The 22,390-nt window shown below is 42.7% G+C and overlaps 1 protein-coding gene and 2 non-coding genes across 3 annotated transcripts in view; 1 reads left to right on the top strand and 2 right to left on the bottom strand.

Moving 5' to 3' along the window:
- Positions 1-22,390, top strand: part of ARMC3 (armadillo repeat containing 3) — a 926,167-nt gene that overhangs the window by 704,857 nt on the left and 198,920 nt on the right. Inside the window, exons 13-14 of the mRNA XM_044064561.1 lie at positions 8,817-8,985; positions 9,085-9,185. Coding sequence (XP_043920496.1) covers positions 8,817-8,985; positions 9,085-9,185 — 270 coding nt within the window. The remainder of the gene's footprint in view (positions 1-8,816; positions 8,986-9,084; positions 9,186-22,390) is intronic.
- LOC122797471 lies at positions 10,053-10,154 on the bottom strand. The gene has a single exon (XR_006364152.1). It is a non-coding gene; the product is annotated as a U6 spliceosomal RNA (small nuclear RNA).
- LOC122797472 lies at positions 16,782-16,883 on the bottom strand. The gene has a single exon (XR_006364153.1). It is a non-coding gene; the product is annotated as a U6 spliceosomal RNA (small nuclear RNA).

Raw genomic sequence — 22,390 nt, 5'->3', positions numbered from 1 at the left:
ATCACAGATGGGCATGCTCATCCTGGGAAAGGAACCTGCTGAGTGGATCTGCTCATCCTGGTAATAGGCGGGAGAAGTTGAGGAGGTATGGCTGCTGCTACAGCTCATGGCCTGCCTAGCTTATATGTATGTGTTGTGTTAGCATGGGGTGTGCTTTATTCCAGGATCAAAATCAATCACTAGCTGCAGTATGTTGGCACCCCACATGTCCCATCCCACTCTGTAGTGCTGTCCCCTGATAAACCTGCCTGCAGACTCCATTTGCAGGTGTCTGCCGGATAGCATGATCCTCCCACTGTGAGTCAAACTAGGAACCCTGCCGGTCTTGGGGAGCTGCAGTAGCAGGGGCTACAGGGAGCAAGTGTAGGGGCAGCAGTTGTGGGATAAAAAATACTTATATTACATTTGATGAAGAAGCAGTTTCTTTGCTGAATGAATCTGCATAATTTGTCAGTGGAGCTACATCTGCTTCTTCTGATTCTACATCAGTGTTTAACAACAGATTCATCAGATTATACATTTGAAGTCTGCCTTAAAAATCTATCAGTGCAGAGTCACTGGTCATCGCGTACGTGTTAAAATAGATAACAGTAGAGATTCCAAAAGCTTTCAGTACATTTTTGTACCTGGCTGTGATTGTATCAACACAAACAATACTACAGTAATGTAGTGTGCCAAAAAACAAGGGGATACAAAGACTTACCAACTTTACAGCAGAGCAAAGTTCATATTGGTCTGGCTGTCAGTAGAATAAATATGTAGACCAAAGCTCTGAATGCAGTGGTTAGCATCAGTTTGTAATGGTGGTACAGCAGTCTTCTTTAAGAAAGTTGTAGCTTAGGATATCTGTGAAACTGCCACTTGGGGAGTGCGCGTGCACACACACACACACACACACACACACACACACACACACACACACACACACACACAGACTCACATACAATTATAAGTTTAATTTTTATTGCAGGATGGAGGGGAAGGGTTAACCTCTCATGTGCTGTATAGCATGTTTTATTAGTGGCAGCCTTCATTTTTGGAGATGATTAGTTACTGTAGTTAGCAGGTATCTGTCATGGAGAGGAAGCGTACAATGATGTGGACTACTAATCATAGCAACAGATCTGTGAATAATATTGATTCTTGCCATGGATGGTTTCTGCTCTAGCATCCCTGTGTTACAAACAATTTCTATATGTGTACAGTTATTGAATTTAGAATGAATTGCTGTAGTTGAAATACTACCTTCATTTTCATTAATATTATCTTATTAAAATTACATTTATTTCTTATTTCTAGTATTATTTGATTCATAATTTATTTTTATGATTTTATTAATTATATTCATTGAATTAGTTTTTTTATTTTATAGTTCTTGGTCTTTGAATGTTTCATTGCAGAAAAATAACCAGTTTTTGCATGTAGTAGTATTTGAAAGATCTCAGAATGAAAGGAAAACACCACTGGGGATTGATGGTTTTGAATCTTGGATGTTGGGACTTTGCAGGTAATATCCAAGTATAAGCAATTTATCTACCCAGTGGCAAACATCTATACTATTTTAGAATCTAGTATTATGACAGGTACCTCACACAAATGCAGTATTTGTATAGCAAGGGCTAAATGATGCAGCTGAGAACTGCTGGGTCATTGACAAGTTTAAAGCTTTAGAATGCTATGAAAAGCCACAGATTTATACTCGTTGTGGACATTTTTGCGTGGCAAATACTTGCCGCTGAGTATCACCTGATTTAGGTTTGGTGAGTGGTACAGCAGGTCATGTCACTGATAGCTTGACTGTATGAAGAACCTTCACTGTCTAAAACCACATACTTCTGTTGTAAATTTGTGCTTGTTTGACCTTCTGTGAACAGTCACCACAGCAGGATACTTTAAAGCCATACATGCTGTACAAAGTTTGATAATGAAATGAAACTGTGTATTGTATTTTGTCTGAAAAACTACCGTGGAATTTTCAAGGCTTGTAAAGAAGATAGTAGTTACATATTTTTAAGAGCATGTATGTTAGAAGATGCAGGAGCCTATGTGGAATGACCTGATTGTTCCAAAATGTGTAACTGAATTAGTCCATGTTTTTCCAAAATGTGTAACTGAATTAGTTAGCATTAGCATATTTCAGATGTGAAGTTGTTCAATCTCACCGTTCATTCTTTACTGATGGGTTCAGAGCCAATCCCTCGGCTCTGACACGGCCAATTGCAAAGCTTGAGGTCTTCAAATAGCTCGAGGTCAATTCCATATCCCATGATGCACCTGTGAATTACCCCAGATCTAGTTTGCCGCTGCAACAGATCGGAGGTTCTGAATTATCTCAGGCCAGATAAGAAAATTTTTTCATTAAAATTTCCTATAAAGTTTTTTGATAGTTAGTATAGTTAGTTAGTTAGCATTGTTCCATTTACTGTTTTCTTAAAAAATTATAGTTGGCCTCTTTTAGGCCTAGTTAGTAGTACTTTCTAGGTGTGGTGTCTAGCCTTTAGTTGTTTATATAAGACTTTGTATAGTAAACCATACTTTATATAGGTAGGTTACTGCTTGCTGTGTTATTTAGTGATCTTTGTCACTTTTCTTAGATAGTTGTGGTAATTAGACTTCTGTGTGGTCTGTCTAGCCTTCTTTTTTAGATAAAACTTAGTCATTTTACTACTGTTAAAATTTGTGATTTAAATAAGGTTGTTGTTTTTCAGCAGCTATCTGTTTTTGCATAGTCTGCTTGTGTGGTATCATATATTGGGTGTGTGTGTGTGTTTTAGCCAGCTTTTATTAAGGCTTTCCTGGTATTTTTTCTACTGTGTGAAAATTTACTGTTGTAGTTTTTTGGGTGGTAACAGTAAATATTTTCTATCTTTACTATGGCTGATCAAGATAAGCACCCTAAGTCTTGGTTCAAAAAGTGCCCAAAGTGTGGCCAGAAAATGTCAGTTACAGACAGCCACGTTAACTGTGTTTACTGTCTAGGGGCTCTGCATTTGCAAGACAGTTGTGCCATTTGTCATTCCTTCTCCTGTAGGGTCCTGCAGGAATGTAAGAGGAAACTGATCGATAGAGGCTTGTTGAAGCCTTCATTTCAGGAAGCTTTGAGGCACCAGGATGGTTCCAGTCGGTCTTCAAAGTCTTCCAAGACTTCGGACTCAAAAACAATCAAAGAAGTCATCGACTTCGGCTCCACTGGCCTCAGAGCCGACAGTCTTTTCTTTTTGGAGCCAGTCCCCAGTCTTGGAACTGGTCTCCGAAAGTCCGAAGAGTCCTATTCTCCAGTCAGTACCACCTTCAGGATGATCTTCTCAATCATCCATCAGCCTATCGGATCTGGACATGGATTGTGTGGTACAGAAGCTGTTGTCGGCACTGGCATTAGCCAAAATGTTATCGTCTTTGACCCAAATGGCTTCAGAGCTGAAGACCATTGCACCGACAATTTCTATTCCTCCTCCGAGCCATGCTGGTCCTTCAGAGCCAGAGGAGGCAGACCTGATGTTAGTGGAACCCTCGGAGCCGACGCCTGTTCAAGTATCTTCAGCTCCATGTACTCTGACGTCCTTGGTACCTATTGAGGACTCTAGGAGCCGACACTCTCTGGTCGAGTCTGGGGAGGACAGTCAGACCAACTTGTCGATTCCGACTTTGCCTCTCGGGGCCTTGGATTGGATGAGCTGTGCTCCTACCTCAGGCTCGGAGCCCACTGTCCCAGTGCTGGGGGTGTCGACAGTTCCTCAGATCCATCACTCCCTCGCATCAGAGCAGAGGTGCTGTCGATGCCATGAGCAGAGTCATGTCTCCTTGGACATCCTCGACCTAGTGTCTGCCCTCCTCCTCCCCAAAAGCGCCTGTATCTGCTTCTGCTTCACACGTCCTGGCCAAGCGTATTGACCCAGAGCCTCAGGAAGCCCCAATGGGGGTGGCCCCTGCTCTTCTGAGAGCTCACCAGAGGCCCCCACTGATGAGCTTCCCAGGAAGAGATTGTGCAAGAGGAAGCACCTAGACTCCCCACAGAAGTCTCTCACATCGGATACTGACTTAGATGAGTCATAAGGGTCCCCATAGTCCCCCTCTGAGGATACCTCCTTCACTGAGATACTTGAGATCCTTAGGCAGAGGGGTGATTGGCAGTCCAAAAGCCCTACTGAAGATGAGTCAGTTCTGCTGAAGGCTTTCAGGTCTCAGCCCTCCACCTCTTGGATGTCTCCGCCCTTCGATGAGCTGATGCAGCTGGTCTCACGAAGGGCGTGGGAGTCTCCGGATACTATAGCGCCTGTCCCTAGGAGGCCTAATAAATTTATTTCTGCCCCACTTGACAAAACATTCTTAACTAAAGGTGATCCAGTTGATGCCATGGTGGTGGCGGTGGCCACCAAGAAGGAAATGTCTGAGACTTCCTCGTCTGTCCATCCTCCTAACAGAGACTCCAGGATTATGGATAGATATGGGAAGTGCATGTTCAGTTCAGCAACCTTTGCTCTCCATTCGCTGAACTATTAAACCCATTTTACTAGGTTGCAAAGAGATCTCCTTAAGGAGTTGGGAGATACTGTTCAGGGTACAGTAGCTGCAGGTGCCTCCGACAAAGTTACTGCTCAGCTTGTTACCCTAAAGTCTATTGTCAACTCATCCATGCGTCTCATATCCTATGCAGCTGATGGAACAAGTAGGGCAGCGGGTACAGGAATCGCTCTTAGGAGACATTACTGGATGCACTTGTATTCCTTCGCGGAGCCCTTCAAGTCATCCTTCGTGAACGCTCCCTTTGATGGCTCATCCCTTTTTGGGCCTAAAGTAAAGAAAACCTTAACCAGGTGTGAACAGGACAGAAAGACTCTGTCTGCCATCAGGGTCTGTTTTTCCACCCCTACCAGACCCTACCTTAACAGTCAAAGGGAAGAAAAGATGTGGTTCCGAAAATCCCAAGGAGCCTCTCAGGACACATGTGGACACATGTGGTGAACCCCCCTCCAGAGGCAGAGGAAGGGGCAATAATGGAAGACACCGTCCTCGGGGCAGAGAGGGTCCACAACACCAGGGCGACAGAGATCACTTCTCTGGGAAGCCCTACCAGCGCTCCTGAAAGGAGGCCCGACTGTCCTGCTCTGGAGGCAGTCAGGGATTGCTTATCACTGAGCAGTAACTTTGTTGGAGGCACCTGCAGCTACTGTACCCTGAAGAGTATCTCCCAACTCCTTAAGAAGATCTCTTTGCAACCTAGTAAAATGGGTTAAATGATAACTGGGTAGAAAGTATCATTTTTGGAGGATACTTCATCCCTTTCGCCACACCCCCTCCACCATCAAGAAAAATCCCAGATGGTCCACCCAGTTACAGGGAACAAGCAACTATAGAGGTCCAAATGTTGCTAACAAAAAGAGTCATCCAACCTGTCCCAGCAGACCAAACTGGATCCGGAACTTATTCAAGATTCTTTTTGGTTCCAAAGAAGATGGGGGACTGGAGATCCATATTGGATCTCAGCAGACTGAACCAGTACGTAAAGAAAGAGAAGTTTCAGATGGTCATCGTTCAGTCTATACTTCCCTTCTTAAGGAAAGACAATTGGATGTGCTCGATAGATCTCAAGGATGCGTACTACCACATAAAAATGGCCAGGCCATCCAGGGATCACCTGCACATCCATCTGGGAGCCTATCATTATCAGTTTCGTACCCTGCCCTTTGGTCTCACTACAGCCCCTAGAGTGTTCACCAAATGCATGGCAGTGGTCACGGCTCACATGAGGCGTCTAGGATTCCAGGCGTTTCCGTACCTAGATGATTGGCTCCTTACCGCCACCACCAGGCATCAACTCATTCAGGCCAGGGAGTCCACTCTGTCACTCTGCAATCATCTGGGTATTACAATCAACTCAGAAAAATCTGCCTTGTTGCCATTGCAGCATATCATTTTTATCGGGGCAGAGTTGGACACACCACTCTGAGACTTCCAATAGAAAGAGTCTTTCTCATTTGTCAACATGTCAGCATCCTGATATCAAAAGACAAAGCAACAGCATCGGAAGTTTTGAAAGTATTAGGCATGATGGCAGCAGCAATTCTAGCCATACCACTAGCGCGGATGCACATGCGAATACTTCAATGGCTATTATTCACTCAGTGGTGTTACCAAGTGCTCCCCATGAATCACACCATAATGATCACAAAATCCTGCAAGAAGGACCTTCAGTGGTGGTTGACCTCACTTCATGTCATGATAGGATGTCTATTTGTGCTACCCCCTCCAGTGGCCACAGTGACCATGGACGCTTCCCTGATAGGGTGGTGGGGGGGGGCATTTTCAGGGAAGGACTGCCCAAGGCACATGGATCAATCAAGAGGCACATCTGCATATCAATGTCCTCGAGATGAGAGCAGTACTTTTGGTGTTGCAGTATTTTCAGGACTCTCTCCTTCTGGGTACAATTGCAATTCAGACAGACATGTCGGTGGTCTGGTACTTGAACAAACAAGGAGTAACCAGGTCTTACCCCATTTGCTGAGAGGCTGTCAGAGTTTGGCAGTGGGATGTTCCCACCTAGCACTTTCTGTTGGCAACACACATCCCAGGGAGATCACAAACTGAGCAGGGCAATCTTGTTGCCCTACAAGTGGTCCCTCAAGAAAGAAATTGCAGACAGGATATTCCGCAGGTGGACCAGCCTTGCTGTGACCTTTTTGCCAGTCACATAAACACGAAATGCGGAAGCTACTTTGCCCTCATTCCCCCTCCGGGAGAAGCTCCAAGGGACGCACTCGTGCACGATTGGCCTCTGGGTCACCACAGTGCTTTTCCACCAATCCCGTTGATATCCAAGGTTCTACAGAAACAAAATCCCTGGGAAGGACCATCATTCTTGTAGCCCCTCATTGGCCTTGTCAGATTTGGTTCCCCTTCCTTCGACTTCATCTTTTGGAGGATCCTTGGATCCTGGACCCAGTTCTAGACCTTCTGACACACCCGTCGGGGGACCTTCATCTTTCTCTGCAGTCCCTGAAGCTGACAGCTTGGCTGCTCCAGTTCCCATGATAGCCAGGTTTCCATAACCTTTCCAATGAGACAAAACAGATCCTTTTGTTCTCTCACAAATCTTCTACCAGAAAGCTATATCTGAGCAAATGGAAGAAATTTTCTATATGGGCCTCAAAAAAATAATATTGGTCCTTACCAAGCCCCTATGGCTTCCATCTTAGAATTCTTGACCATGATTTTCAACAAAGGAGCTGCAGCAGCAACAGTTCGGTTTCAATTGGCTGCTATTTCTAATTTTAATCTGGGATTTGAAGGTTTGAATATCATGTCTCACAAGTTATCTAAAGCTTTTCTCAAAGGGACCTTTCATATTAGGCCACCTGTGAAATCTCCCTGTTCTCCATGGAATCTAAATGTTATGCTTTCACATATAATTCTCCCGCCATTTGAGCCAGCTTCATCTTGTGACCTCAAATTTTTGTCTTGAAAGACCATCTTTCTGGTAGCTATTACTTCTGTTCACAGAGTGTCTGAGCTTCAGGCTTTATCCATCAAGCCTCCCTATTTGTTATTTCACACTGACAGAGTATCACTTAGAACAAATCCCTCATTCTTGCCCAAAGTTTGCACTGAAACCAATCTCAACCAAGTTATTGATTTGCCAGCTTTCTTCCCCAATCATTCTAACAATTTAGAGTATATGCTGCACAAACTAGATGTTCATAGACAGCTTAGATTCCATTTGGATAGAACAAAAGATTTCAGGAAATTAGACCAGGTGTTTGTTTCATTTTCAGACTGCAGGAAAGTGAGACCAGTGGCTAAAACAACTCTGTCTAAATGGTTATCTGATTGTATCACCTTTGCCTATTCAGCTGCCAATATGCCTTTGCAACACAAGATTAAAGCTCACTCAACCAGAGCAGTCTCTACATCATCTGCTTTTTCTACCAGACTTCCCATTGATAATATTTGTGCAGCAGCTGCTTGGTCAAAATCTCATACCTTTATCACTCATTACAAAGTTGACAAGGCCTCCAGGGACAGGGCCTCCGTTGGATCCTCAGTCCTGAGAAATATACTCCCATGAGTCACCCGAGATTGATGGTGCTTGGGATGGTACCCATCAGTAAAGAATGAACGGCGAAATTGAACAACTTCACATGAAGAAGTTATGTACTTACCGTAACTTTCCATGTGAGTTGTTCATCTCACCTTCATTCTTACGTCCCTCTCTCCTACCCTCTCCTGGGCTGATAGATGACCTAGATACTGGTTCCATCCTGTTTACTCAAACCTCTCTTCCTTTTCTCTAGGAATGTAAGAATGACATATGGTATTAGTATACGCAGCAAACAAGATCGGAGGTAATTCACAGGTGCATCATGGGATAGGGACTTGGCCTCGAGCTATTTGAAGACCTCGAGCTTTGCAATTGGCCATGTCGAAGACGAGGGATCGGCTCCGAACCCATCAGTAAAGAATGAAGGCGAGATGAACAATTCACATGGAACGTTATGGTAAGTACATAACTTCTTATTTTTCAACATAACTGCTATCATTTAAAGTTAACGGCACTGGTACAATAATAGGTTTTCTCTGTTTATGAAGAATTGAATAATGTGATTAATATCTGTGAATTGTGAACTGCACAAGTTTTGAGATTTTTTTTTTTTTTTGATGGATGGATTTTGCAGTCTGTGCTGCCTTCCTCTCAGCACACACATATACCCCAAGTTAAATCTGAAAAGTATATGACCTTTGTTTTCTTATTAAAAAGTGTTTCAGATTGAAATAGTGTGGTTAATTTGGAATGTCTCTCTTATTTTCTCTTCATTTAGTGCTTTAGAAATACTACAGAAAATTAATATGTCAGCGAGTCGCAAAAGTAATTTTAGTGAAGCTGCTCAAAGCAAATTGCTTGATAGTCACCTCTCTATTAAATATAGCCTATCTGGTTATTTGTCATCTGTTGATATAATCACAGATGGATTCTTCGACCTTGGAAGGGTATGTTTTGTTTTATTTATGATTATTAAAACAGGTTTTTGTTTTTTTTAATTTATTTAGAGCCACGCCTTGTCTTAACCTGCTTTTAATCTGTTGCAGATTAAAGCTGATGCAAAAGTTCTATCACTTGAAGAACTCAGTAAACAGGAAATTAACCATAAAAGACCAGTACTGTTGATCAGTGCAAAAGAGCCTGAGCTGTAAGTTGCATCAACTCAGTAAATATGTTTATGGCATGTGGTATTTTAGCTTACACCTTAGCTGTGCCTCATATTTTATTCTAGAAATTAAAAAAAATTGCTGTAGATATAGCATTAGTGATTTTTATGACTGCGTTTTGTTATGTTTAAAATTTATTTTTGATGAAATACATGTATATAACTCTAGTAAGAAAACAGAGGCATTGCAAAGATAGTTTCCATTGGCACTGTGATTATAAAAAGTATTGTATTCTAATAACATGTTAAAGCAGCTGATTTATATATTCTTAATTTCTGCAAGTAAATAAAAAGGTTCTTACAATTGCTTTTATAACATTTTTTTTCAATCTCACACAAATAGCACAAAACAATGAGTGCAGTGCTGAATATATATATATAAAAAATGAACAATATGGAAATAAATAGTTGTAGAACATCATTGTGACTTTTTGTCTGATACTAGAAGAGACAGTTCTTTTTACTGAAATAAAAAGTCTGGGTTTCAGTTATTAAGAAGTGTGTAAACATTTCCATAATAGGTATATCCTCTATTAACTTTAAGTACAGAACTTTGACTAGGGTGGTATACTAAACAGGATGACCCCATAGGCCTCCTGCTGTCACCACCCCTCCTGCACTCCCCCAGTGTTCCCCCTGATTTCTACCTGTCTTAGCTTCCCCATATCATGGAGAAAGATTACTTTTGTTCTTTCCTTACCACTAGACAGAAAATGTCATAGGTAAGTACTAGGCTAGCTGCCCTTGTGGGCCATTTTAAGCCAATCCAATTTCCCTTTCAAAGGTGGTAATCAAACTCTGTACCTTGTGTCTGTGTGGTAAAAACATTGACCATTATGCCAACCCCAGTCCCCCTTGGAACACTTCAGGAATTTTCAAATCATCTTTGCGCAGGGCCATGCTAATCTTTCCTGTATCTTTCCAGTTGTAGTATATGTGCTGCCAAAGCAATTACAAATTGTTGCCTTGCTTTTAGCAGACCATGGCAGAACTCAAACCTACAATCTTCTGATCCAAAGTCAAATGCCTTGTCCATTAGGCCACATGGCAATATGTATGTGCCCCCATACTGTGTTATTCCACCAGTAAATTTGATATTAATATTTCACACATGCACATAATGTTACTGCTCCCAACAAGCTAAGTGTATCACAAGATGCACAGACACATACACATGCACACACACACACACACACACACACACACACACACACACACACACACACACACACACACACACACACATATTCTGCCTGCTTACCTACAAGCAAATTAGAAGAGTTCCAGTTCACCTACTGCATGTGTTTGGGGTGCTGGAGATAATCAGCATACATGGATAAAAAACACACAAAGACAAGGAAGACATGCAGGCTTCACACAGAATGAACCAAAGTCAAGAATTCAACCAGAGAACCAACATCTGTGAGATGTCAACAGTACTTATTGTATCAATGTACCAGAGATCAGTTGCTTTCACACACACATCCTGCCCAGACCATAAAAGACAGCTACTTATTGTGTACAGAGCCGATGCTAGGCAGTTATGGAAAATAAAAGAAGTTATGGCTTATAATTTAATCTTAGATACACTTCAATCCTCATTTCCAACCACACACAAGTCATAACAATGATCATTTTACAATGCATTTTGTGACACTGCTCATGCCAAACCAGATCAGTGACTGTTTAACTACAGTCGAAAAACAGCACTGGTGAGTCACTTTTATCCACACAGATAGCCTCTGTACCTATCAGTTACAGCCATTGACTGTCTTCAACTCTGATGTCAGAGTATGATTTAAAAAAATATCACAGTAAAATATACTAGCTTGAGTCACATAAACATGCATTAGTCTTGCAAAGTCAGAATAAAGAATATTTAACTTGAGCTAAAACAGACGGTCAGTCATTTTCATCCACAGACAGACCCTGCATCCAACAGTTATATACACTGTTTGATTCTATACACAGAAGATGTCTGACCGTGATAAAAAGGTAATAGCTACAGTAATGTGCTTAAGTTTTGATCTGAAGTAGGATATTCATTTGTCTGCAACCTGTGGGTTATGGATCCGATATCGGATCCGAACCGGCATAGTTTCCAGCTATGGATCCAAGCTCTCAGCTCCTCCCCTCACCCATAATGCCCTGCTCTACCCTCATGACCTCAGATCTTGTTTGCCGCGCTGGTAACTGGATGTGGTTTCTTTAGCTCTCAGCTAAGTGGTATTTTCTTGTTAAAAAAATTGAAATTTTTTGCTTTCTTTAAACTTTTTGTGTGAAAGTTGTAGGTTCCCTTTGTGTATTGACTGTTTTAGTTTAAATTTATTTACAGTAGTATTTTTATTCCCTCCCTCGCTGGCGTAGAGTGTGTGTGAGGCCTGTGTGCTTGTTTTAGTTTTTGTTAAGTTACTTCTGTAACTTTTGGGAAGTTTTGACTATGGCTGACCAGCCTAAGTCATTCTTTTCTAAATGCTCGAGTGTGGCCATAAGCTCTCACCGGCTGATGGCCACACTCGGTGTGTTAGTGTCTTGGGGTTGAACACCTCACATCTGGCTGTTCCATTTGTGCAGGGTTCAACCCCAGGGCACTGAGGAGCGGAGGTCCAAGCTGGTCCTGGCGGGTCTTTTACCGCCGGACTCGGCTCGACCTCCGCTCCTTGACTCCTGCGGCTGCAGCTGTTCCCCTGTAGCACCCCCTCCTGCTCCTGGGACTCAAACTCCCGCTTCAGGACAGGAGAGGGATGCTAAGAGACCGGAGGAGAAGCACCACAGCGGCGGGCCGAGACCTCTGTTTCGGCCCCGCCTGCTGCAGGCTTCTCCCCGGCTCCTGTTGGCGGTCTCCTCCTTCTCGGCTCCGGTCACCTGTGTGCTTCTCACGGGTCCTGAGGAGGAGGAGACCCGATCTCCGCGAGGCTATCGAGGAGGCATTCCAGGCCTACCTCGGTAGCCTCGTCGAGATCTACCCATAGCCTTCGGATGCTGATCTGGACCGGATGATGCGAAGGTTCATCAGGCCCAGATGCAGATGGGAGTGCTCTTGCCTCCCCCCCCTCCGGGGGGGAGCTCAACACCCTTTTTCAAGCCTATTGCTCCTTCTCCGACCCGCTTCCCGGGTTGGGAGCAGCTGGAGCCGAGCAGCTTCGGCGGGGAGGTCGGATCCGATAGTACTGGTACCGGATCCGACCATGCCCTCGAGTGCGTCGGACCCGATCTCGGAGCCTGGATCCGAGCCGGATCCGGGGATCAGTGCTCGCCGGCGCCGTCTGTGTCGGGCGCACTGTCCGCCGGATCCGAGTGCTTGGCGCGGCTCCGATCCACTCTTCGGATCCGAGGGGAGCCGATTGTCGGATCCTTTGGTCGAGGTCGGCTCCCCTCGGCTTTTGATGTAGTGGAGAGGGCTCTGTTGAGGGTCTCCGGACCCCGGCACTTGCCGGCTCCGTCCCGCTCCCTCTGCACTGGGCCAGGCTTCCACCATCCGGCCCCTGGGACAGCCCGCTCTGTGCCCCAAGTTGCTCCTATGGAGCAAATGGCTGCTGCGAGGACTCCTCTGACAGCCCCCAGAGGAGGCTCCTCGCAAGCATACGTGCAAAAGGAGGCACATTGACTCCCTGAGTCTCTCACTGAAGACACGGACTTGGAGGGGAAGGCTCCCACGGTCACCCCGAGGATGTCTCCGGAGACATCATGGAAATGCTCCGTATCAGGGGGTGGTCTGCCCCAAGTCTTCCTCGGACGAGTCCGTGTTCTTGGAGGCATTCAAACGGGCCCGTCTACCTCTTGGGTGTCCCCCTGCCGACCCCTGGTGGACCTTATTACCACCAGGGCGTGGAAGGAACCGGACACCGTGGAGCCAATTCCCAAAAGACCTGACAAAATCCTTAGCCCGCCTTCTGACAGGACCCATTGGAGTAAGGGGCCTCCTGTAGATGCCATGTTGATGGCGGCGGCCACAAAGAGGGAACTGGCTCAGGAGAGTCCCTCAGTCCACCCACCGAGCAAGGAGTCTCGGATGATGGACCGCTTGGGGAAGCGGATGTTCAGTTCGGCGACCTTTTCGGTGAGGACACTGAACTATTTGGCACTGCGTTATTCGGATGCAGCGAGACCTTATTAAGGAGTGCGCTGCATCCCCTGAGTCCATTTCGGAGGAGGACAGAGCTCTGCACTCCACCAAATGGCCACTCTAGGTCAGTCACGAATACTTCTATGCGGCTACTCTCCCATGCTACGGGCGCCGCTAGAGCTGCGGGACAGGACTGGTCACTAGATCGTCAGGCCTGGCTCCGCCACTGCATTTCTGAGCCCTTCAAGGCGCCGTTTAACGCCCCTTTGATGGTTCTGCTCTGTTTGGCAAGACCGTTCGGCGAGGCGTTGACCCAGAGCGAGAAGGACGGAAGACGCTGTCTGCCGTCGGAATCCGCTTCTCTGCACCCCAGAGGCCCTATTCTAGGAACCAAAAGGGTCAGAAGAAGATGTGGTTCGAGTCGCAGCAGTCCCAGCCTGCTCCGGACAACCAGTCCTTCCGTGGCAGAGGAGGACAAGGAGGACGCCGCCCTAGAGGCAGAGGGGCTCCCAGAAACTTCGGGTCCAGGGAACCTTTCTCTGAGCGGCCAGCGCAGCTCTGAAGGGCTGCCCGACTGCTCTACTCTGGAGGCAGTCGGGGACGTTCGGGCACCTAGCGGCATGGGAGTCCATAACATCGGACCGCTGGGTTCTCCAAATCATATCCAGGGATATCACATTCCTTTCCTTCACCTTCAAAGATGCAGTCCCTCCCAGGCGTACCACCCGGTCAAAGGGAGGCCGCTTTAGCAGAAATTGGCCATCTGCTAGAGAAAAGAGCCATCCAGCCCGTTCCCCCAGACCAGATCGGATCAGGGTTCTACTCCAGGTTCTTTTTAGTGCCAAAAAAGACGGGGGAACTAAGACCAATCCTAGACCTCTCTCTCCTGAATCTGGCAGTTCCCAAAGAAAAATTCCGAATGGTCACTCTACAATCTATTCTCCCCCTTCTGGGAGAATGCCACTGGATGTGCTCGATAGATCTCAAGGACGCGTGCTACCACATCCTAATGGACAGGCGCTCAGGAGGTTTCTCCGCCTCGGCTGGGAGCCAGTCACTACCAGTTCCGGGTCCTTCCCTTTGGTCTCACCACAGCCCCCAGGGTGTTTACCAAAGTACTAGCAGTGGTAGCGGCCCACCTGAGGCTTCAGGGGGTGCAGGTCTTTCCCTACCTGGACGACTGGCTCCTTACCGCCCCAACAAGGCATCTACTTCTCTCGGGCGAGACTCCTTTCTCCATCTTGCTCCATTTCTGGGCATCACAATAAATACAAATAAGTCCAACCTGGCACCCACTCAGCTCTTAGATTTCATAGGGGCCAGGCTAGACACAAGGAGTTTACGAGCCTTCCTTACTGCGGACAGGATTCTGAATCTGCAGCTCCAGGTGCGGGCCATTCTCCATTCATGTTCTGTTCCAGCGGAGTTGGTCCTGAGGGCTCTAGGGTCCATGGCTTGTCGATAGCTCTTCTTCCTCTTGCCAGGCTCAATATGCGCATTCTACAGTGGACGCTCTTAGTACAGTGGTCTTACCTTGCTCTCCCCATGTATCATCCCATAGCGATCAGCAAGGCTTGCAAGCGGTCCCTCTTGTGGTGGCTCCACTCCCGGATCTCCACGAGGGTCGCCCATTTTGTGCTTCTCCCCTCTCGCCACGGTGACCACGGACGCCTCCCGCCTCGGGTGGGGGCACTTGTGAGCCGGACAGTCCAAGGCACGTGGAACGATACAGAGACCTTACTGCATATCAATGTTCTGGAGATGAGAGGTGTGCTGTTAGCCCTGCTAGGGCTTGAGGACTTTCTTCGGTTCGGAACAATTGCGATTCAGTCGGACAATATGTCTGGTGTCTGGTACATCAACAAGCAAGGGGAACAAGGTCTTACCCTCTTTGTCGAGAGGCCATGAGAGTTTGGGAATGGGCAATCTCCACCAATCGCTTTCTCATAGCAGCGCACATTCCGGGTCGGTCCAACATCCTAGCGGACAAGCTCAGTCGCACCATTCTGACCCCTTACGAGTGGTCTCTCAATTGTCAAGTAGCGGAACGCATATTCGCATCGGTGGGGAACCGCTTGATCCGATCTTTTTGCCTCTCTCTCAAACACCAAGTGCCACAGTTTTTTCGCTCTGATACCTCCTCCCGGAGGTACCCCAAGAGACGCCCTGGTGCATGCTTGGCCACCCGGTCTTCTGTATGCCTATCCACCCTTGCCTCTGATGCTGCAAGTTCTTCAGAAAGCCTCTCGGTGGGTTGCAGAATGATTCTCATTGCTCCGTTCTGGCCTCGACAGATCTGGTTCCCCTTCCTAAGGTCTCACTCTGTGAATCCTCCTTGGATTCTAGATCCTATTCCGGATCTGATATCCCATCCATCCTGCATTCCTCCTCCGAACCTGGACAGCCTGAAGCTGACCGCTTGGCTGCTCCAGTTCCACTCTTGATAAGGACTCCCGGTATCTCTTCACCGGTGAAGGCTATTTTGGTGGCGGCTCATAAACCAGCCACTAGAAAGGTTTACCGAAGCAAATGGAAACGTTTCTCTGTGTGGGCGCGGCAAGGCCTAGATCCCATCAGGGTTCCACTCCCCGAAGGGCTTGATTTACTAACCTGACTCTTTAATGATGGTGCCAGCAGTTCCACAGTCAAAGTTCAACTGGCGGCAATTTCTCACTATCACATTGGTCAAGAGTCTAATCCTCTTATGTCAGCCAAATTGTGCAAAATTAAAAAATTGCTGTAGATATAGCATTAGTGATTTTATGATCATGCGTTTTGTTATGTTTAAAATTTATTTTTGATGAAATACATGTATATAATAACTCTAGTAAGAAAACAGAGGCATTGCAAAGATAGTTTCCATTGGCACTGTGATTATAAAAAGTATTGTATTCTAATAACATGTTAAAGCAGCTGATTTATATATTCTTAATTTCTGCAAGTAAATAAAAAGGTTCTTACAATTGCTTTTATAACATTTTTTTTCAATCTCACACAAATAGCACAAAACAATGAGTGCAGTGCTGAATATATATATATATATAAAAAATGAACAATATGGAAATAAATAGTTGTAGAACATCATTGTGACTTTTTGTCTGATACTAGAAGAGACAGTTCTTTTTACTGAAATAAAAAGTCTGGGTTTCAGTTAATAAGAAGTGTGTAAACATTTCCATAATAGGTATATCCTCTATTAACTTTAAGTACAGAACTTTGACTAGGGTGGTATACTAAACAGGATGACCCCATAGGCCTCCTGCTGTCACCACCCCTCCTGCACTCCCCCAGTGTTCCCCCTGATTTCTACCTGTCTTAGCTTCCCCATATCATGGAGAAAGATTACTTTTGTTCTTTCCTTACCACTAGACAGAAAAGGTCATAGGTAAGTACTAGGCTAGCTGCCCTTGTGGGCCATTTTAAGCCAATCCAATTTCCCTTTCAAAGGTGGTAATCAAACTCTGTACCTTGTGTCTGTGTGGTAAAAACATTGACCATTATGCCAACCCCAGTCCCCCTTGGAACACTTCAGGAATTTTCAAATCATCTTTGCGCAGGGCCATGCTAATCTTTCCTGTATCTTTCCAGTTGTAGTATATGTGCAGCCAAAGCAATTACAAATTGTTGCCTTGCTTTTAGCAGACCATGGCAGAACTCAAACCTACAATCTTCTGATCCAAAGTCAAATGCCTTGTCCATTAGGCCACATGGCAATATGTATGTGCCCCCATACTGTGTTATTCCACCAGTAAATTTGATATTAATATTTCACACATGCACATAATGTTACTGCTCCCAACAAGCTAAGTGTATCACAAGATGCACAGACACATACACACACACACATATTCTGCCTGCTTACCTACAAGCAAATTAGAAGAGTTCCAGTTCACCTACTGCATGTGTTTGGGGTGCTGGAGATAATCAGCATACATGGATAAAAAACACACAAAGACAAGGAAGACATGCAGGCTTCACACAGAATGAACCAAAGTCAAGAACTCAACCAGAGAACCAACATCTGTGAGATGTCAACAGTACTTATTGTATCAATGTACCAGAGATCAGTTGCTTTCACACACACATCCTGCCCAGACCATAAAAGACAGCTACTTATTGTGTACAGAGCCGATGCTAGGCAGTTATGGAAAATAAAAGAAGTTATGGCTTATAATTTAATCTTAGATACACTTCAATCCTCATTTCCAACCACACACAAGTCATAACAATGATCATTTTACATTGCATTTTGTGACACTGCTCATGCCAAACCAGATCAGTGACTGTTTAACTACAGTCGAAAAACAGCACTGGTGAGTCACTTTTATCCACACAGATAGCCTCTGTACCTATCAGTTACAGCCATTGACTGTCTTCAACTCTGATGTCAGAGTATGATTTAAAAAAATATCACAGTAAAATATACTAGCTTGAGTCACATAAACATGCATTAGTCTTGCAAAGTCAGAATAAAGAATATTTAACTTGAGCTAAAACAGACGGTCAGTCATTTTCATCCACAGACAGACCCTGCATCCAACAGTTATATACACTGTTTGATTCTATACACAGAAGATGTCTGACCATGATAAAAAGGTAATAGCTACAGTAATGTGCTTAAGTTTTGTTTCACAAACTATAGCTACAGTAAATATTTCCAAATTAGTTCATGCAAATGTGTGCTAGTCCTGCAAAGCCAGACTAATTACTATTTAACCTGAGCAAATGACATCAGGGTCATCCACAGACAGTCCCTGTAGCCAATAATTATTATTAGTTTGTCAACTGTGTACAATTCATATGTCTGATTATGATAAAACAGTGGTCATAGTCATGTATTTCTACTCTGTTTCACACAGTCATTAGCCAGCCACATTAACTTATTACAGCTACTTCACACAAATATTCCATGCACAGCACTCATGCAAAGACAAACACTGCCCATAATATCTGTTTGCCTGCCATGAAAACAAAACTTGCCTGCACCCGCAGCAACCCAGAACATCCTAAGTGAGTTGCATCTCAACCAGTGTGTTTTCTTGCATATCCTCTTGGTGCTGCCAGCTACTGACTGCTGTTTCCACTGTAGTCATCACAGTCATGCCACTGCTCAGAATTTGTGGGTTTTCTGCTTCTTGCCTTCACATCTGCCATCTAGTCCTATTTATTGTCTAGATAATAGCATTCCATTTAGTTAAAAATAAATAAATACATTTCAGAAAAAACTCTCTTAGCTAAATGGTACCCTATGTGTCCACCTAGTTTACTTATTATCAAGGCTAACCATGACAGTTATCCATCTGTTTTCAGCTGTGAACAGGACCACAGCTCCAACAATGCAGTTAATTGCCACAGACAGGATTATAATACACTCTGCTAGAAGTACATATAGAACAAATGAGTAAAACAATGACACATTTCAGGTGCATTACATAAGGTAATATGTTCCACTGCAGGAATAGCAGAATAACAAGTTATTATAAGTATGTGTCTCAACCTGTCTCTCTCTGTATATATGTGTGTGTGTGTGTGTGTGTGTGTGTGTGTGTGTGTGTGTATATATATATATATATATATATTTTTTTTTTTTTTTTTTTTGAGAATAGTTGTAAAATTTGGTATGTTACACAAAAGTTTCATTTCACCAGTCCTATCTAAGGTACCTTTTAAGCTTATATTAGAAGCAAACTCATAATGTGGTTATGACTTAAAAGAGAAAACTGTTCTAGAGTGTTAGAGAAGGAATGTTCTGTATCCATAATGTTTAGTCTTATGGAGGTGTCCTCAGAGATCACAAGAGACAAGGAGTTGAGGCCATTCCCATTTTCTCTTCAGGAAACCACATGTGCAATAGAGGCAGTATCCCTAGAAATTGTATTTATAAATTAGAAACATGAGTGCCAACTCAGTTCTCTAATAGACAGTCATTCACTTGTTATCGTTGGGATTTACCACTTAGGAGGAACTGTAGCTAAACATTAACAGGAAGCTTGCAATGACCACGAGAGAGAGAGACACATAAATAGTGCTAATTCCTGGAGTGCTTACCCTCTCCACTTAGCTCATTTTCAAGAACTGGGCCTTCTTCTTGACCACTGCAAATGCATGTTTAGCTTTTGAATGTCCTAGCAGTTATCTATCCATCAATACTTACTGCATTTCCGGTTGCCATTATACCAGATTGATGCAACTCTCATAGTTGTCATCTTCCAAAGTCTGACATTTCTCTCTGTCTCTCTTTCTGTCTTTCTCTCTCTGTTTCTCTGTCTACTCTTCAAAATAGAACTGACTAACAGTGCACCAAAACAAAATAACTAAGAAACACTGTAGAACTCAGAAGAAAACCTCCAAATTTGCATGAAATGACTTTATTGATGCTTTCATCAAAAAGACTTCATCAGAAATGCAAAAAGACTTAATAAAACCATCTTTATAAATGTTAAGAACACACCTATCAATTATACAATCAATTAAGCCCAATTAACTTAAAAAAACATACTGCATAGTAATGAAATGTCAGATAGCCAACTTTCTATCTACTAAAAACATTTAATATTTATAACTTCATTAAGGCCTGGGGGGGGCTGTCTGCTCCCAGTCGCAATTGCCATAAAGTCTCTCTTCTTTCAGTTTTATTTTTTAAATTTCCACCTCTTAAATCTAACTCAATGTGCTCTAAAATAGAAAAATTAAACTTTTTATAGGAAGTACAAATAACAGAATGCCTATACAACGCATTATTATATTTTTTTGTTTTTATAGCATAATAATGTTCCCTAATACATTTGCTTAAGTTCCTTGTAGTTATTCCTGTATAATATGCAGAACATCTTGAGCACAGAGCTATATAAACTACATTAGTAGTAGTACTACAATTAAATATACCTGGGACTGGGATAGTATATTTCAAAAAATCAAGATAAATGTGAGGTCCCTCGTGTATATATCTACAAACATTACATTCTTGACATTTATACATTCCCTTAGGTTTTTGGGAAATAAAAGTATTAACCTTTGTTTGTTTGTTTTCCAAAATATCCTTAATGTTATTTCCCTTTTTGTATACAAAATTAGGCTGTTTACCTAAAACCTCTTTCAAATCACTATTACCTGAAATGATTTTCCAGTTGTCATTTATGACAGAAATTACTTTTTTTGCTGTCAACAGACATTTCTATAACACATCTGGGAGTGGACTTTATAGATGTAACATTTTCTTTGATCATTAACCCTTTAATCAATATGGGAGGAAAATCAGTTGTATGCCTGTTAGTTATTTCAAGTGCTATTGTATCCAATAATTCCTTACAATAACCTCTCTATAGAAATAAATAAATTATATATTCTGCTTCTTGGACAAAATCAGCATCTGTACTGATCATGTGTGATGCTTTAATAAACTGCCCTTTTGGGATGCTTTGTTTCATAAAATGTGGATAGTTACTTTGATAATGTAAATAATTATTACTATATGTCTTTTTCCTGTAAATATTACTGGAAAAATCAAAAAGATATCCATCCCAAGTTAACTCTTCATCCAAATAGTTGTCTTTATGTCCTACATTTCCCAATGTGAATGTCAGAAAGTCATTACTGGAATTCAAAGCAAATAGGAATGATTCATAACTTTCCACAGGTCATTTTATGATGAAAACAAATCATCAGTAAATCTACAGTAAAAAAATAACTTAAATTGTGATATTACTGTAGGTAAAATTTCTCTCTCCCACCATCCCATAACTAATCCTGCATATGTTAGGCGTACAGTAGCTCCCATTGCCATACCTCTCAGCTGTTTGTAAAATTTATTGTTAAGCAGGAAGTAATTGTTCTCTAATAATAGTTCTATCAAACATATACTGTTTCTATACTAGAATCATTCCATTTGGAATATTTATATAAAAAATTGGAGACATATTCAATGCCTTCCACCAGAGGAATGGATGTGTACAAAGAAACTGCATCAATTGTCATCAGAAAAAAAAATTATCTAATTCTGTGAAATTATTTCTCTTAAAACACTTCCTAATTTGGTCTAAAAAAGATAATGAATCTTTAATATACGATGGTAGCTCTTGTACAAGTGGATTCAACAAACTATCCAAGAATAAAGAAATACCCTCTGTAATACTGCCTGCTGCTGAAACAATAGGTTAGAATGGTAGATGTAAAGAATGCTTGTGAATTTTAGGTTTACCAAATAAGACACCTAACCTTGGTGTTTCTACAGATAGAAAATTATACAAATCTAAAGAAAATTCACCATTCATAAAACATTCATATAAACAGTATTTAACATATCTGTTACTTCTTTCAATTTGCAACCTGTTAACTTCTTGATATTCATTTTTATTACTTAACATGTTTTCCATGGCCACATTGTAATCACAAGTATACATTATAACCATTCCTCCCCCTTTGTCAGCTTGCATAAAGCATAAATTACATTCTTCTTTGAAATCCAACAGTACTTGTCTGTCACTATTGGTTAAATTAAAAAAAGAAAAAAACATTTAATATTTATAACCTCATTAAGGCCTGGGAGACTGTCTGCTCCCAGTCGCAATTGCCATAAAGTCTCTTTTTACAGATATGCTATAAAAACAAAAAATGATAATAATGCGTTGTATAGGCATTCTGCTATTTGTACTTCCTATAAAAAGTTTACTTTTTCTATTTTAGAGCACATTGAGTTAGATTTAAGAGGTGGAGATTTAAAAAAATAAAATTGAAAGAAGAGAGACTTTATGGCAATTGCGACTGGGAGCAGACAGTCCCGTAGGCCTTAATGAAGTTCTAAATATTAAATGTTTTTAGTAGATAGAAAGTTGGCTAGCTGACATTTCATTACTATACAGTATGTTTTTTTAAGTTAATTGGGGCCTAATTGATTGTATAATTGATAGTAGGTGTGTTCTTAACATTTATAAAGATGGTTTTATTAAGTCTTTTTATATTTCTGATTAAGTCTTTTGATGAAAGCATCAATAAAATCTTTTTACGCTAATTTGGAGGTTTTCTTCTGAGTTCTACAGTGTTTTTTAGTTAAAATGTATACTCTTGCTGCACTCTTCTGAACATTTTTTAAATCATCTCTATGGTGTGTGTGGGGGGCAATGAG

This window comes from Protopterus annectens, chromosome 3.part0 (genome assembly GCF_019279795.1).
Source record: "Protopterus annectens isolate FY-2018-M chromosome 3.part0, PAN1.0, whole genome shotgun sequence".
In the NCBI taxonomy this organism is placed as follows: Eukaryota; Metazoa; Chordata; order Ceratodontiformes; family Protopteridae; genus Protopterus; species Protopterus annectens.
The sequence above is the reverse complement of the archived record's forward strand: the minus strand, read 5'-3'. Positions and strand labels throughout refer to the sequence as shown.